Source organism: Lycium ferocissimum, chromosome 4 (genome assembly GCF_029784015.1).
Source record: "Lycium ferocissimum isolate CSIRO_LF1 chromosome 4, AGI_CSIRO_Lferr_CH_V1, whole genome shotgun sequence".
Lineage (NCBI taxonomy): Eukaryota > Viridiplantae > Streptophyta > Magnoliopsida > Solanales > Solanaceae > Lycium > Lycium ferocissimum.
This window is the reverse complement of record NC_081345.1, coordinates 46,380,327-46,395,163: the sequence shown is the minus strand read 5'-3', so window position 1 is coordinate 46,395,163 and position 14,837 is coordinate 46,380,327. Positions and strand designations below refer to the sequence as shown.

At 33.4% G+C, this 14,837-nt stretch overlaps 2 protein-coding genes across 2 annotated transcripts in view; one reads left to right on the top strand and one right to left on the bottom strand.

The window, feature by feature from the left end:
- The window catches only part of LOC132053325 (large ribosomal subunit protein uL5z-like), a 102,730-nt gene that overhangs the window by 36,264 nt on the left and 51,629 nt on the right, over positions 1-14,837 (top strand). The window lies entirely within an intron of this gene.
- Positions 1,081-2,798, bottom strand: LOC132053323 (allene oxide synthase 3). The gene has a single exon (XM_059445294.1). The coding sequence runs from the start codon at positions 2,707-2,709 to the stop codon at positions 1,267-1,269; it is 1,443 nt and encodes a 480-aa protein (XP_059301277.1). The 5' UTR covers positions 2,710-2,798; the 3' UTR covers positions 1,081-1,266.

The following is a 14,837-nucleotide window of genomic DNA, read 5'->3' as shown; positions in this document are numbered from 1 at the left end:
TGCTCTTAACTTTGAGAAATAGACTGAGATTGAGTCTGTACCTTGATGTACAGAGACAATTTCCTTGTGCAGTTGAAAAGTGCGAGAACCGTCAACTTTATCATACCTTTCCTTAAGGTCACTCCAAACTGCACTTGTATCGGATGAATAGATGATTCCACACAGTAATTCCTTTGACACACAGTTCATTATCCATGTAAGGACAATTGCAATTGCATCTCTCCCATAGATCTGTGACATTTGGTCCATAATTTTCCTTTTTGCAAGTGCTATCGATGAATCCATGTTTATTTCTACCGAGAATTACGATCCGCGTATAGCGACTCCATACAGAGTAATTTTCAGATCCAGTTAGCTGAATTGCGATTAGTACTACACTTGAGTTATTGATTAAGCTCAAATATAAAGGATGATTATGACTTAGGTTTTCTGGAAGTGTATTATGAACCGCCATTGTTGAATCTTCAACTGCCATAGCTTAATTTCTCGATTAGAAGCTTGTAGCTGAGATACAGTATCAATTGGTCACAATCAGTGATCGTTACGCTCTGATACCATGTTATAATTCACCATTGATGAATTGTGTAAGCTACAAGCTATGAGATTAACAAGCCGTTAAGAGAGTGAGGAAGAAAGAGAAGAGAGATATTTTCTGTGAACTGTGAAAATGAATTCCTCCAATGAATCTGTACATTAACTATTATTTATATACTTTCTCTAACTGACTACCATTATATATTGACAGATGTACATCACTAACTTAATATCTTCTAATGATTAACAACCTAACTTTGCTAATTACACAGTGACCCCTATACTTTCAAGTAACACTTTTAACAGGATCGATATTGCAAGGCGTCATGCAGAAGCCAACAATTACAAATCTTTAACGATAGATCAAACAACGGAGAGAAGTATATATAATATGTAAAAGTTCGACTTAACTCTTTCTTAAAGCTAATACTATATATACGTGATGGTAACTCAAATAGGAGGGATCTTTTATTATTAAAACAAAGGAAGGAACTACTAACGCTACCCATTTAATGTGGTCAAACAAATATCATACAGTAAGATAAATTTTTTTTCATAATTGATTTTTTTAATTATTGGCCACACATACAAATTTAAATAAGAAAATTACATACAAATTCAAACATACAATATTTCATGGAAAGCTAGATTTTGAACAACCCTAGATGTATCTTGTGAGGGCGTTCTTATTTATTGCGAATAGACTCAATCCGTGACATCCGTCGTTCCACTTCATGATGTTGCCTTGGTTACTGACTTGAAAGTCACCTTTGAACCAAGGAGGAGCTTTCCAAATTCAATTTCAAAAGTATCATAACGCAGGAAAAACTCCACCACCATTAGCCTGCCTAATAACACTATCAAATCTTTGCCAGGACATTGTTTATCGGTCACAGTTGGTTCAATTGTCTCCTTACCATTTGACCAGTACACATACCTGAGCAATGCCTCTCCACCCCCCACAAATCTATCTGGATGAAATTCCTCCGGGTTCTTAAAAACTCTAGGGTCCTTTGTGGCCACTGGCTGATACCCAAAAATCAGTTCATCTTTCTTGATCAAGAATGATGAATCATGGTTTGAGACAATTATATTTTTTCTTGCCCTTACAGTTTGGAATGGAACTGGAGGGTCCATTCTTAATGTCTCATACACCACAGACTTAACCAGCGTCATCTTCTCCAGTGCTGCAGTAGTGACCCCTCCTGCTTCTTTAACAGCGGCTCTGATTTCTTTGGCGAGCCGACTGTGTAAACTCGGTCCTGCTGATCCAATCCACTTGATTAAAGATGGGAAGAACACTTTCATGCCACCATATGAATTGAACCCTGCAAGGAAAACAAAGTTATGGCAGGCTTCATCTCTTTTCAGTCCAAGCTTCTCAGCTTCATGTAAAATAGACCCCATGTTGTTGTAGAAAGCATTATATAGTTTCTGATGACCAGATTTTACGAGGAAGTATGGTAGAGGGAAGGTGTGCAGAACCAAATCTTCAAGGAAGTTTGGTACAAATTTGAGGCCTAGTGATATCAACGGAGCCAGTTGAAGGAACACCCATTTGTCTACAGTTTTTGGTCCATTAGTGCCAAGACTTGTATCAGTTGGACTTTTTCCCTCACAGAACAACCGAAAGTTGAATTCAAATGATAGGTTATCACTGAGGGGGTTGAAGTAAGAGGTTCCTTTCTCGGACAATTCTTTTTCAAGGCTGGTAAACACTTGAGAGATTGAGCTAACAAAGATGGGGATGTATTTGTCATGCAACCTAGCTAGTGTGGACAAGAAAAGGCCTTTCAATGTGGTGTGTTTGGGATCAGTGGTGCCAAGAAAACCACAAACCTTATAACCACCATTAAAAGCAGGGGAGGACATGAAAGTGCCTTCGAAGTAGTTTTGCTTATCAACTTGGGTGTTGTCAAAAAGGATGGGATAACTAGCAGCGTCCAGAAGGACAATGACTTTGGAGTTAGGAGCATTGAAAGGACCAGGAGGGGCATTGGTTCTAAAGATAGAAGATCCATACTTTTTCATGCGAGACCTGAAAAACTCTTCAGGACCTTGGTTGTAGTGGAAGTCATAGCGATCTTTTATTGCTCCAAAGAAGGGGAGGCCATAATCACCTGGGATTTCTTTCATAGGAAGCTTAGAAACTGAAGAATCAATGGCAATATCCATTATTAATCTTTATTATGATCTTTGGTTTTTGATGTGTGATCTTATGTTTGTAGGAGATATATATATAGGATATGGCAAGAAGTGATCATTCAATCCTAGCATTTTTCACGTGGAATAAATAAGTAGTGAAATTGTCTTATTAGGTGCTGCAATTATGTAGTTGTTTCAAACATTTAATTATTGCGGGCCAAGACATCATTTTCTTGGAGAAACTGTTAAAATAGAAACCAATAATAGTCTCTTATGGGTCCGTTAATATATTATATAGTATATTGGTTAGTATAATGTGCCTATAGATTGGTACGTGCATGGATCACGAAAATAAGGTCGCTATCAAGGCTGTGATATGGATCACGAAAATAAGGTCGCTATCAAGGCTGTGATAGACTAGAGCTCAATTTTGGAACTTGGGTACGTTGCATATATATATTTACACGAACACAAGTGTAATTTGTAAACACCACTATATATCTACATAGAATATTAATCTACTTTGAATAGATCTCAGGTTCATTCAAATCTTGTGTAGTGTTTTCAATCATTAAAATATAATTACTCAAAGGTTAATTTATAAGTGACCTTTTACTAATATTATGTAGCTACTGTCGCTACTCAACTACCACAACCAATAATTGTCAATGCACTATATATCACCCTTTCACAGTAATCACCGTTGATATCAAAATCATGAAATTTGATTAAATAAAAAGTTACTACTTATGTTTTTCTTGGTTATTCTTCAGAAGATAACACATCCTATAAAATTTTAAATCTTAAAAATAATGTAATAACAGAATTAGGTAATGCTATTTTTCATGATAATAAATTTTTATTTGATTCTCAAAATAGTGGGGGTCAAAGAATTAAGGAAGATATTTTATCACTGCTTTGTTCTTAATTTAACATGAGTTTTGCATGTCGAGAGAACCCACAATTTTTTCACTCGAACCTAGTATATTTAAAAGTTGTCTAAATTAACCATATATATGTCAACATTCCACATCCAGGCATCCAGCAAACCAACTATATCGTTTTCTCTAACCCTATGTACTCCATAGTTTATCCAAGGAAAAAAGACATGAAAAGGTTAGTATTATATATTCACGGATCAAAAAACATGTGTTACACAGTTCCTGCAAGGAATTTGATACGTTAAAATGAAGGGTAGTTAATTATACCAAGATAATAATGGTTCGTTCCATATATAAACGCACCCTATTTAGAAGCCATTTTTCTTTTTTTAAATCCAAATAATAGTATTGATCACCGCATACATTTAAAAACTGTACGTGAAGTGTTCCAAAGTAACAATCAATGATGCTAAGAGGTTATAATTCCAATTTATGGTGAATAAGCTGGAATCTTAGGGACCACTTATTTTTATTATAAGATTAATAAAACATATGAATCTAAATATATATATATTTGAATATACATTTTATCGGATCTAGTGTTGTATATTTGTTATTTTTTAGGAGCAACTCTTTAAAAGATAGGAATGGTTGTAATGGTCAACGTAATGGTCAACGATATGATGATAATTGCAACGTGATGGTTGTTGATGATTGTGGTTGTATGGATGAGACTAGGTAGCTAGGGGCGAATTTGCATATATAAGGGGCACGTGAACCTATGGTCTATCCCGTAAAATTAGATATTCGATATAGATATTTTCTGGAATTGATATAATATTAATTGTTAGACTCACGCGAAAATTTAAATGCTAAATACAAGACTTAATAACGTTGCCAGAGGATTCAGGATCAATTCACAATTGCTACATTCTTTTTCTTCTTTTTTAAGTGGTGCAACCATATTTTAGAAATTCTAGATTCGTCTCTGTAGGTAGCAATAGTGGTTGTGTAGTAATAGTCACTAGTTAATAGCGGCAGCCAAAGGCGATCAATGCAGCGACGATAGCTAGTGCGGTGGTTGACTGTGCACTGAAGGTTGGTAGTAGATGGTGGCGAGCGATGAAGGTGGACGGTGGTGATTTGTGGTGTGGTTTGTGCGGTGCAGACTGGTGGTAAAACTCATGTCTTCATGCAAAAATTTCAAAGTTTTATTACTTCGGGAGTAAAATTTAAAGTTTTACTATTTTGAAAGTAAATTATAAACTTTTACTACTCAATGAGTAAATTTTAAATTTTTACTAATCTGAGTAAGGTGCAAAAGTTTACTACTTGAGGTATCGTGTTGTATATTTGTTATTTTTTATGAACAATACTTTAAAAGCTAGCAATGGTTGTCATGGTCAACGATATGATGATAATTGCAAAGTGATGGTTGTTGATGATTGTCGTCGTATGGATGAGACTAGGTGGCCAGGGGCGATTTTACGTATAAATAAGGGAGCACGTGAACTTGTGGTCTCCCCTGCAAAATTAGATATTTCTTAGAATTGATATAATATTAATTGTTAGCACTCATGCGCCAAAAGGCTAAATAGTGCACTTAGTTGAATGATGTCCAGAGAATTTGCGATCAACTCCCACTTGCTATGTTTTTTTCTTTTGCTTCTTTTCTTAAGTGGTGCACTCATATTCTAGAAATTCTAGATTCGCTTCGGTAGGTAGCAATAGTGGTTGTGTAGTAATAGTTAGTAGTGGCAGCCAACTGGGGCGTGATTGACTGTGCACTGAAGGTTGGTAGTAGAGACGATTGATGATGGTGGCGAGCGATGAAGGTGGACGGTGGTGATATGTGGTGTGGTTTGTGCGGAGCAGACGGTGGTTAAACTCATGTCTTCAGGCACAAATTTCAAAGTTTTATTATTTCGGGAGTAAAGTTTAAAGTTTTACTATTTCGAAAGTAAATTCTAAACTTTTACTACTCAATGAATAAATTTTAAAATTCTACTAATCTTGGAGTAAGGTTCAAAGGTTTTCTACTTCGGGAGAAAATTTCAAAAAAATTCTAATTGAGGAGTAAATGTCAAAATTTTACTGGAAAAATACAAGGTGGAAATACGTTTCCATTTAAACGCTGGAAACTTCCTAATTTTTCCGTGTGAAATACTATTATTTTCTTTTCTCACTGATTCAATCAAAATATCTATAGGAATAGCCACTAAATATTTATCAGTGGGAAATTTCAATGAAAAATGATACAAGTATCAGAAAGCTGCTGCAAGATTTTTCAGACGCTACTTGCTTGAGATGCTCGCACGCGCTATTGCAAGCTATTTTCCAGGAAGCTGTAGGAGTACGAAATGACATTCACAATCTAGTGTAATCATAAAAATAAAAAAAATAAAAAAAAGAAAAGCAGCTAAAAACTGAAAAGCCATTAATCATTATAATAAGTAATAACTTTACTGGTTACAGATCTATTTCAAAGATTGCAGGTGAAATTCAAAGGCTAAAAGAATTAGTGGAATTCTGACCAGCAATCTACAGAAAATAATATAGCCACTTTTACCTCTCTCAATGCTCTCTTTTTCTTCGGTCATATACCTTTCTCAATCATTAAGTCATCTAAATTGAAGATAACTCAAGGTTAAACACAATTATAAGAAAGGTAAGTCAAGTTCCTTATATTCAATATTTTTTTTATATCATCAATTGGAAGCAGAAAGATTATGAAGTATGAAATCAATCTACTGAACTGGTTTATTGATAATTATTCTTATTTCTGCAAATGTTTGGATTTTTTTTATCAATTTATTGTCATTTAAATTGTTCAATAATCATTATTTTTTCACAATCATCTGCACATACACAAGACAACACTGCAATTTTATTTCAGTAAATAATCACTTTTGAATTCTTTATAGCATAGTACACTTTGCAAGTATCAACTACATCTTTATTTACATTTTCTTAATTGCATATTAATATTTACATTTGTTTACATGTATATTAGTTATATTTTAGTACAGTCCGTCAATACCGTAAAACAGGAAGAATTTATCGCAAACGCAGTTAATTCAAAGATATTTTATAATTCACCTTATGCAAATTATCGGGTGGTTGAATCACATTTTGTTTTTACTTTTTAAAATTAAAAAAAAAGAAGCATGTTTCCTTCATTTCATGCTTTGAAAAAGACACTTTTAACTATGTTTTTATTTTATTTGGGCAGAGGAAATCAGATTTCCCTTTTCTCTCTTTTCAACTTCTTCCCTTTATTTTTTCCAACTCTCTCTCTTATTTTTTTAACTTGTCAATTCTCTCTCTTTCTTTTCAACTCTTCTTTCCTATTTAATCTCACCTCCCCCTCATTTTTCTCCTCTAAGAAATGAAAAGAAAAAACTCCTCATCCCTTAAAAGCTCTCTCACATATTCATCTCCCAAAAAACAAAGCTTCCATATCTCATTTTCTACAAAGAGAAAATTCCTAATTCTCATCTCTTTCTCTGCACTAACACACACTATAAGCAAATCTTTTTTTAATGGGGTTCCCTACTGTTTTGCTCTACATTTTAGATCTCTTTTACTGCATATTTTAAATTTTTATATACTAGTGTTTTCATTCTTGACATGTTTTTCAATTGTTAAATACTTTGCACGTATGCATATATATTTTTTCTAAAAAAATAAAAATAAAAGGAGATTGGGGGGGAGGAACTGATTTTTTTTGTTTTGCTGGTTTACAGATATTGAATAAATTATACTTTTATAGCCGATGAAGAAATTTCCGTCGATTTTCGAGACCTTCCCTGCACCTAAGATGAGTTTTTATTTTAAATCGCAATATTTATTTCCTTTTCTTTAATTCATTTAGATAAATATTTATCCATTACTAACATTTTTACTAAGTCTTATGCAGGTATCTAGAGTTACTTTCCGGAAACGATGCTTGGAGATTATCTCATATTCTCTGTTTGTATTTATTTTTTACGTTCTTAAAATTGTACTAAGCATGACGTATAGTGAAAAACTTACTTTTTGGGTACCTGACGGGATTACTTTTTGGGTACCTGACAGGATTATTTATTTACTTGCTCGCTTATTATTTATCGTAGCTAATATTATTTATAGCTATCACGTTGAGCTAGAGTTTTAAATTTAATCTCTATATATAAAGCTTTATTAAATCATTAGGTGCTTCTCTCTATATATAAAATTTTAGAAAGGGCTCTTATGAAATTATAAAATGAATCTTTTTTTTTTTTTGAATATCTAAATACAAAGAGAAATTCAATAAATAAATAAACCTAAAATTTTGTCAACCGCGTTCTCTTCACATTTATGTAGTTTTGGAGTATTCAAATATTTAACAAAATAATTGAGACCCTTAGATGTATACCATCGACATTTTATTTTATTTTGAGAAAATACAAAAACATTGTTTCCTTTGAAGTCAATCTTTTGCATAATTTTTGAAACTCCATCTTTTGTTATAAATATAACATTTTAATTTCTCAGATAATCTCTGGTTTCATTTTTTCCTTTTTTTGTTGTAGTTTCAAATAAGTAAATTTTATTTGTTTCAAAATAAATTGGTTTACTGGAAAAAGTTAAAAGGAAAAATACATAATTTTTCTATTGTTATAAGTTAAATAAGGATATAAGAAACATTGACTTTAATCCCTACATTAAGCTTAAAAGGATTTTTTTCAATAAGTAAAAATAAGCATATTACAATAATAATATGCATAAATAATTGAAAGGAACAAAATACACAGAAAAGGAGCACCAAAAGAAAAATAAGCACAAAAAAAGAAGAAGAAAAAACTGATCTACACTTTTGTTTGATAAGCACTTGATAATCCAATTGAAATGAACACATAACAATGAATAAAAAATAGTGATAATATTACAACAACCTTCAATATATATCACTCCTCCATTCTCCTTAAATATTCCATTGATCTTCTTATATCTGCCATCCTTCAAGAAAATATATTCAACCATTTTTCTCATTCACTTTCATCTTCGAAAAGTCCTTACCACAAGCACAAGAAAATAAAATTGAGAAAAAGAATGAAATCTAAAGCAATTTCGAATCAATTGAATGGAAAAAAAAAGTACCAAGAGATACAAATATGTGTGGAGACTCCAAATAAAAATATGGAAAAAAAAATATTAATAGAACACTTACTTTCTTCTCCACACTAAACTTCCGGTTGTCCTCCTCGAATCGCTTTTGCAGAATTTGTCATTCTTCTGCAAAATCATGAAATTTCTTTTCCTTGATTAACTTTTCTTAATTCTATAAATATTTTTGAAAATGGAGAGGAAAAATAATAATTGAGTGAATTTATAGATGCACAACTAAGGAAATTTAAAAAGACGTAGAATCATACCTAAAAATAGAAGTCAAAGTACTGTTAAAAAGAAAATCAAAGGGCGAATTAAGATTTATAATTAGGATAAATAAAGAGAAGGAAACTCCATATTGATCAGTAATGCAAAAGGCAATGGCAATGCACCCAAGCAGGCAAAGCAACTCTTTTATATTGACAATAATGGGCAATTGAAACGGATCATTATACATAGAAGTAATGAGGTACTAATGAAATTGAATGGAGAAAGGAACGTGGTATAGGAAAAGGGGTGGGCTAACGATCATACCATCTGTTGAAGAAAACCAATCGAATACAACAATAATTAATTAACACAATGAATTATATAATTAATGAAACTCATTAAATAGGGTAGATTATAGTTATTTCTTTAATTAAAAAAATGAGGAAAAAATATAAAAAAGGTCAAAAAAAGGAGATAAAAGATAAATCGGAATGATGGTCATAGAGAGGTGTCACATCACCTTGTCTATGCCTAACTTTATATTATATATAGATTAATTAATTTGTATATAATTTTATGTTACATATATTTTTTAAACATTTTATTTATCAACCAAAGGAGTATATTCATGCTACAAATCCATAACGTTCAACCCTCTAGTCATATATTATATTTAAAGTAAATAACTTTTCATATTACATTTACTCTTTAGTCAAAATTTGGTAGCTATCTATTCAGTAAAAAAACATCCTCTGTACTTGCTTATATATTATATTTAAATAATAAACATTCCCTCATTTATTCTAAACTTTCAATATACATTCATTAAACATTTGTTATCTCTTTTTACATATTTTATTTATTGATCTTATAATATATATTTTATACATACATTTGTCCTACAAAAATTCATGATAGATTTCTCTTTATCCACACATTCATGGATGAAGCCTTTTTGACACATTCCTCGTATAGTTAAAATTGATCCAGTTCGGAACCACACAATGTGCATTTTGTGACTTGCCTTAGATTTTTAAGTCATATATATTAATAATTTATAGGTACCTCTTCCTTAAATTATGTTGTAAGTATATAATCAATCCTTTAAGAGCCCCATAAGTCGTATTTTGTTTAGCCTCGATAAAAATAGGGTAAACACCTATGGTTCAACTTTGGGTTCTAGAAAATGAAGGATATCATTTTGAATTATCCGAAATAATTTCAATCACACTTGTGTTTGGACTACATTTGCTGTAAAATATTTCCTCACAAACAATTATATTTTACACTTTCAGAGAGGGATATCAGTTCTTTCATGACATCCAGCAACCAAAAATGATCTTTACAGGAATTTCTAGTCACATAGAAGACATCACCAGAAAGAAGTATTAGGTAAGATATATATATATATATATATATATATGACCACATGGCATGCATGTTACAAATATTATCGAATTCAAGTATTATCGTAATGTAACACTATTGATGTTTAGCACTTAAAATTCGATTCTTTCTTTTTGTATATAGTTTCTTAATCTTTTTTCCTATTCTTTCGTATAAATAATTGACTGAACTGTCATGCAACCACATATATAAAACCTTGTATGAAGAAAAGAATGAAAACTCGCTTAATTGATGATAGATGGGTTTACGTATATATAGTGCATGTTCTTTTTGATAACTAAACATTTTATTTATCACCAAAGGAGAGAATTACAAATCCATAACAAGTTCAAGCACAATATATATATATATATATATATATATATATATATATACTTGCTGCAACTTAGTTCTAACACCCTCAGGAGCTCTCACATTACACATAAATGTTATCTCTTTGGCTATGTGTTCACATTTTCGACATTTGTCCTAAAAAATTCTGTGATTTCTCTCTATCCACACATCATGGATGAATTATATATATATATATATATATATATATATATATGCCCTAGAGTTGCTAGTTGCCCATGCCAGGTGCTCTTCCCATGTAGTAGTATTCAGAGGCAGAGCCAGGATTTGAGGTCTGGGGACTCGAAATTTTAAAAGAATTAAAAGAGAATCTTGCTTATAGCAAAAATAAAAATAAAAACACCGGCACTGTGAGTTTCGAACCCACATCTCCAGAAAAGAGAGACCTTCACCAGCCTTGACTTTACCATTTAACCATCCACCTTTTTGTATATGTGGTTTTGCAGGTAAATAATATCTATCTTTACAGCAATTTCTAGTCAAATATATGGACTGCACAAAGGCTACTAGGTTCGCCTGAGCCTCCTTCCTGACAGCATTAGGAACAGGTATGCTGATCCAGGTGAGCAGTTCCCTCCACAATATTTTGGTGAACTCACCGAAAACAAGTAATGATCTCTGGTCTCCAGTTCCACTTGACATAGTTTGCATTTCTTGTCCACTGTCATGCCCCATTTAGATAGCCTACTGTAGTTGCTAGCTTGTTCATCCACATAGTGACTATTGCTCTTGATCTAGCATTATTAGCAATAATCAAACTCGTCTACTACCAAGTAGCACTAGATATATATATATATATATATATATATATATATATATATATAATGTTTTGCTAACCTACTGCGTGAAGATAGTAGATTAGCTTTCTCTCATTTTTTTAAATACCTTTATTATAGTTTTCCAGCACATTAAAAATAGGGACCTTTTTGTCATTTCATTAAAAGAGCCCCAAGCCTCACCCCTGTATCACAACAACAAAACTCCACTACACTCAGTGTAGAACCTCCATTAGGTAAAGAGACCAACTAGACATGTCTGAATTCCTGTGATATTATACGTACCGTGTAGAACCTCCATTAGGTAAGTTTGTGTACTCCCTTTTTCTCTCTAAAAAAGTGTGTCGATTCATCTTAAATTTTAATGATAATGTAGCAGTATTAGTTAATGGTTAATGCAACAAAGATGTACAATAACAAAAGAGAAAAAAAAATATATATATATATATATATATATATTCAGTATAAATTTATGCGATTTGAGATGGGCAAGATTTTTGAATTATGATGAAAAAAGTTATATTGAACTAGGGTATAGAATTATAACGCTTAATGTTAATTTAGTATTCACTTTATTTAAAGAAAATGTGAAGGACAAATAAAAAAATAAAAAATTATAGTGTATAAGGCTTAATATCTATTTAGTCTTCACTTTATTTAAAGAAAAAATAGTTAAAATTTAAAGAAAAATAGCAAAAAAATATATAGATAGATAGGTCCATTTAAATTTGAGATGAAAATTTATAGTAATTGAACTCTATGTAAAAATTTATAAAAGAACATGTAATTGAAGTTTTAATAGTAAAATCAAAAACCAAAAAAGTTTCTCCACAATTTATATTCAACTAGGTTTATATCTCCTAAATCATCTCCTTTAAACAATTCTTTATAAAATTCTTTAATATTTGATTGTTCTATAATTGAGTCAAAGATAAAAGCGTTATATACGACCATGAATACTATATGCTTAGATTAATCATGATGGACTTTACATATGCATTTTTTATTTTATAATAATTTATTATTTTACTTTTGTTCGATATAATTAATCCAAGATAATTCAATGGTCATATGTTGCTTAAAAATAGTTTCATATTCTATTCTGACCAATGGTGAGCCTATAGAACCATTTGCTGCCAAAAAAGGACTAGGACAGGATGATCCTATGTCACCCTATCTGTGACACCCCGGCTTAGAAAGAAAGTCTTACATCGACATAACACAGGAGAGGTGTTGGGTATATAAGTAAGCATGTCTTACCTCCTAATCACGCGTTTTAAAGCCTTGCGGACCTAAGCCCAAAGCGAACAATATCACTAGCGGGCTGACTGTTATAGATGATACCAGAGCCACTCCTGTGTCAGCCTTGTCAATGGTGGGCCAGAGTTCAACTGAGTTTAGGCAAACCCCGGGTAGGCGGGGCAAACCTCAGTGCTGAGTCTAGGCAAATCTCATGAGGTGCGGCAAACCTCAGCGAGGACGCTGAGTCCATAAGAGGGGGTGTATGTGACACCTAACGTAGGAGGAAAGTCTCGCATCGGCATAACACAAAATAGGTAATGGGTATATAAGTAAGCATGTCTTACCTCCTAGTGACGCGTTTTAACGCCGTGCGGGCATAGGCCCAAAACGGACAATATCACAAGCGGGCTGGGCTCTGATACCAAGCTTTGTCACGCCCGAACCATGGCCTCGGCGTAACATGACACTCAGTGCCTGACTGCATGTGACCGAACGAACCACATGGCTTGTTGAATTAATATGGGGCATTTACTACGATGGAATATAATTTAAAACATGAAATGATATGAGTAAAACATGGAGTCTAAGGATAATACTGAAAATATTGTCTGAAAGCTTGATGCAAAAGAGATCTGATAACATAATAAGTACTGAGCCAACACTGGTTATACGACTTTGAACACCTGACATGACATGCTAAACTGTTTACCGGGACAAGGCCCCCAACATATCTATACTGCATGACATGACATGACATAAAATAAGACAACACCTTGAATAAAGTAGGGCTCACCAATAGTTGATACGCAAGAAATCCTAGCGAGCAAATCTGTTGTCCTGTAAATCAACGCCTGCAATATGTGTCACCCCAGCTTAGGAGGAAAGTCCCACATCGGCATAACACAGGAGAGGTGTTGGGTATATAAGTAAGCATGCCTTACCTTCTAGTGACGCGTTTTAAAGTTGTGCGGGCATAGGCCCAATGCGGACAATATCACTAGCTGGCTGGGCTGTTACAGTTGGTATCAGAGCCACTCATGTGTCAGCATTGTCGATGACGGGCCAGAGTTCAACTGAGTTTAGACAAATCCCGAGTAGGCAAGGCAAACCTCAGTGCTCAGTCTAGGCAAATCCCATGCAATGGGGCAAACCTCAGCGAAGAAGTTGAGTCCATAAGAGGGGGTGTATATGACACCCCAGCTTAGGAGGAATGTCCCACATCGGCATAACACAAGAGAGGTTCCGGGTATATAAGTAAGCATGTCTTACCTCCTGGTGACGCATTTTAAAGCCGTGTGGGCAAAGGCCCAAAGCGGACAATATCACTGGCAAGCTGGGCTGTTACACAATCTATTTGTCCTGACTATGGAGTATTTGAGCAACAAGCTTAGTTTAAATATCATCCTAAATGTGGAAGAATAAAGATCACACAACTGAGTTTTGCAGATGACCTGTTTTTATTTAGCAGGAAGGATAACAGGTCTATTCAAACTATGTTTCACTGCTTTACCACTATCTCACTAGCTTCCGGTCTAAATGCCAATTTGCAGAAGATTATTATTTACTTTGGAGGGGTTCCCTTATCTATGCAAGAGCAAATTTTGGCTACAATAAGAATGGTCAAAGGTGAGCTACCTACCCGGTATCTAGGTGTGCTAATGAGTTCTAAAAGGATGTCAATCATCCAATGCCTAGACAAAATGTTGGGAAGAATCAAGTCGTGAATTTAAAAAATGCTTTCATATGCCGGCAGGCTCCAGCTGATAAAGTCGGTGTTGCTTGTTGTCCATATCTGTTGGTCTCAGTTGTTCTTGCTTCCTAAGAAGCTCATCAAGGTTATTTAGCAGATTTATAGAACATTCCTATGATCTAGCCAGGTGGGGATGTCTTAAAAGGCTTTTCTAGCATGAAAAAATCTTTGTCTACCTAAGATGGGAGAAGGTATGAACTTATTAAATATCCATCTGTGGAATAAAACAACATTAAGTAAACTCCTCTGGAAGCTGACCTTGAAGAAAGACATCCTATGGGTTAAGTGGATTCATTCATACTATGGTAATAGAGGCGAACTTTGGAAGATTGTGCCAAAACAATCAAGGTAGATGATTTAAAACATATTCAAGGCAACACACTACATAGAAGAAGCAGGAATTTACAA

What these genes read in the sequence shown, in the direction of transcription:
- LOC132053323 (XM_059445294.1), bottom strand. Translation starts at nt 2,709, where the DNA reads ATGGATATTGCCATTGATTCTTCAGTTTCTAAGCTTCCTATGAAAGAA.